This window comes from Haliotis asinina, chromosome 1, assembly GCF_037392515.1.
Source record: "Haliotis asinina isolate JCU_RB_2024 chromosome 1, JCU_Hal_asi_v2, whole genome shotgun sequence".
In the NCBI taxonomy this organism is placed as follows: domain Eukaryota; kingdom Metazoa; phylum Mollusca; class Gastropoda; order Lepetellida; family Haliotidae; genus Haliotis; species Haliotis asinina.
In genome coordinates, this window is record NC_090280.1 from 104,340,993 (window position 1) to 104,344,638 (window position 3,646).

General features: G+C 43.9%; 1 protein-coding gene across 1 annotated transcript; it reads right to left on the minus strand.

Moving 5' to 3' along the window:
• Window positions 1-698: 698 nt before the first annotated feature.
• LOC137277846 (interleukin 17-like protein) lies at window positions 699-1,280 on the minus strand. The gene has a single exon (XM_067809814.1). The coding sequence runs from the start codon at window positions 1,278-1,280 to the stop codon at window positions 699-701; it is 582 nt and encodes a 193-aa protein (XP_067665915.1).
• Between the last annotated feature and the right edge of the window lie 2,366 nt (window positions 1,281-3,646).

Below are 3,646 nucleotides of genomic sequence, written 5' to 3' on the forward strand. Positions count from 1 at the left end.
CCCACGACCTGGAACGCCGGGGGTGTAAGTCCGCACACTCGTGCTTATCTCCTGTATCTGCATGACAACATAAGTATTGCCTTAAGTTGACGCTAGTTGTAGCAGTGAGATTAGGTGAACAGAGAAGAGAAACAGGTAACTGAATTTCTTTGGCTCAGTATAACAGTCGTGATGATGATGATGATGATGATGATGATAAATCTAGTGGTAATGAAAGTTATTACCCGTAGTGGTAGTGTTCATGGTGGTTGTATTTTAAAGAAGGTGCTGATGATGGTGCTGCTGCTGTCGATGATGACGATGATGACGATGAGGTGATGGTGAAGGTTATTTCCAGCATACTTGATGCTAAATATTTTGAATGACATAAGTATATGTTTCAACAACGTGTGATATGTGATGAACAGAAGTTCTCGGATGGAGCAGTGGAACACGTCGCCATGCTGGCCTATGTCGTGGACAAGGTGCTGGAATTAGTAGGTGATGGCAATGACGTCGGTTTGGTTGCAGCTGTCATCATTGTAGTGAAAGGAACAGGGCGTAGCAGCGCCGTGTTGATATAGCTGGGGTCGTCTTTGTTGTTGTAGTTCTAGAAGGTAGCAGAAAATGTCGTTACTCGTCGGTCGTTCATTGAAGAATGATGTATGATAATGTGCGTGAAATGTTGGGAATGAGGTTCCCAACAGCGATGTGGTTTGTCAGTCAGCACATCCCCATGCACCACATGGGTTAGGCGTTGGTGCTGTTGTAGTGGTTAATGGCGCAGGATTACTTTCGAGACGGCGCCCAACACAGACACACCCGACATGGTGGACCCTTAGCTCCGCTGTGTAGGTCTGGAACCCAGCCATGCAACCAGTCTCCTTCAACACCCGAACCGTGGTGGACACCCTCTCGCACCCACTACGGCTGTGCTGGACACAGTTAGTACATTTACAGGTGGCCTGGGGGATGACGGATGGGTAGTGACCAGCGGGCATTTCGTCAGCCTCGTAATACCACGGACACAGAGAGCGTTCAGACAACGGGGCGTTCACGTCTTCCGTGACGACATCCGGACACGTCCTCCCCCCGTATCTGTGCATTCTGTCGAAGACGAGGTTGGTGTTGAGTTCATTCGGGAGGTAGCGTGTTAACGCCGAGTTAACTTGGAGGAACATGGATGTGTTGAGGTGTGTGTTTAGTTCAGCGAACATCGTGTTGATATCTTCAGGAATGGTGCAGTTGACCGATGTTCGCCTCACCCTGAAAGCCCTCCTCAGGGCTAGCGTATAAGTCATTATCGACCCAAACAGACACAGAAGGACAAGTGTCTTCATGTTGAATATTCCCTGGCTTATTGAGGAATGATGCGTGGACGCAGGTGTCAGTGTTCTAGCAGAGCATGCATGTTGACAAAACACATATGTCCTTATATACAGGAGTAGGTCCCTAAATGGGACAAAATTCCCGGGTATTATTGGATATAGGAAGTGACGACACGTTCGACAGAGGCCACTTGATAGTATGGAATGAGCTCAAGGCGGAAGAATTATATTTGTTGAATTGTGGGTAGTTTGCTCAATCACGGAATGTCATAAACATTACGGGAGGCCTCAATGGCCTATAAACTTCATTTTATAGTTCAAATGTGTTAACGTTATTTACGAAAGCTATTTGTTGAAGAATGACTGCTTACTGCACCCTTAAACCACGTATCTGGAGGACATCAGCTGTAGGTGACGGCCCCTTACTTTGGTCACGTCTCTACGGCTAAGTAGTACCGACAACATAAACGTATTTCTTAATTAGTATCAGGCATCACTAGTGTTTTCCCCACGTAGTTTCAGGCGCCCTAACTATTTAATGTTGATTGCAGTCATGAAGAACTCTCAGAGCTAATCCGCTTCTTCCAATGTGAAGAATCGGGGTTTTTTTGGTTGTTTTTTTAGAAATAGCAATAATTACTGTTCCCTTTTTGCAATACACAAAGTTCCGGTGTCTTTAAAGGCTGTAAAATATTCCACAGGAGCTAAATCGTCGACCCAAGCGCGCCACTGTATGCGTTAAGTGATTGAGTGAGTGTCTGATTGAGTAACTAAGCGGATGTCTGACTGAGTGATTGAGTAAGTGATTGAGTGGGTGGCTGAATGAGTGTTTGAGTAAGTGATTGAGTGGGTGGCTGAATGAGTGTTTGAGTAAGTGATCGAGTGGGTGGCTGATTGAGTGATGGCGCCAATCGCTGATTGAATAAATAATTGAAGGTTTACAAGTATATGTGATTATGTTTGTCTTAAGGAAAATCCAATATGGCGCCATCTTTCGTGACAGATCATCTGATATGACGTCAACAAGTGAATGACAGACAATTCAATAAGACATCACATATTGAATAAAAGAAGATCCAACATTACACAATCTGTTGAATAACGGACAATCTGGCATGACATCAACAACTGAGTAACAAACAATCCGATAAGACGTAATTATATATTCATATATTCTGCAATCGCGTCATGTCGTTCAACATGATCAGATATAATATTCAGCTGACACGACTCTTAAAGTGTATTAAAGAAACTATGCTCTTTTAATGAATTGTTTCACAACATTATGAAATAACTTCATTATTTTGATACACGTGTCTTTCAAATGAGGAAGTGATTGTTGAGCTAGTAGGGGCACGGGTTGTATGTTACAATGGAGGCGAAGTGAGTTGCTGATTGCCCATTGCATGTATAAACATATGTAGGAAGTATAAAGACATCCTTAAGATGAAATGATCGGATGGTCTCTGGGTTTTCAAGGGTTACCCCCTGATCATTTTTACGTGTAAATATATGGTAAAATAATGACAAACAATAACACACTTAAATATCAAACGTGAATATCATGTTTTACAACTACTGTGATGCTGGTTTAACCCGCTACTGAAATAACCCCATTCACCGACTGTGCTCCTCAAGTTGTACACGTCGACACTGGTGTGACGAAACAAAATCTCAGTGGACAGTTTCCCACACGAGCTCATTCACACTGTCTTGACCAATCCTGTGGCGCAAGTCAAGTACCTCGTTACAACCTCAGTTATCTCTGGGCGATCAGGAAGAAAGTTCTACTTAGGAAACTTGGAGACCTCATTCAGAATGCCTGTCGTACTCCGGACACGGATACTTCATTCGGATCATTTTTAATAGTATGTCTGTATGTATCAGTGCTGTATATACAGTGCGTCTTGCTGTTGTTGTCGGAGCCATGTAGGCTCCAGCAGTGTGGGGATCTGGTGTTGCAGGAGCCATGTTGGTGGCAGCAGTGAGGGGATCTGGTGTTGTAGGAGCCATGTTGGTGGCAGCAGTGTGGGGATCTGGTGTTGTAGGAACCATGTTGGTGGCAGCAGTGTGGAGATCTGGTGTTGTAGGGGCCATGTTGGAGGCAACACTGTGGGTATTTGGTGTTGTAAGAACCATGTTGGTGGCAGCAGTGTGGGTATCTTGTGAGTAGGGTGCAACAGTCAGATTTAGTTTGTTATGTGATGCTGGTTGTCGTCTTATTCATTAATTTATGAACTACTTGTATATGTTGAAACCTGTTGTGCAACTGAAAACGCATTGATTTACACATATAAGCTTGTTGAGATAAGGCAATATTGATCAATGAAGTAGAGCAT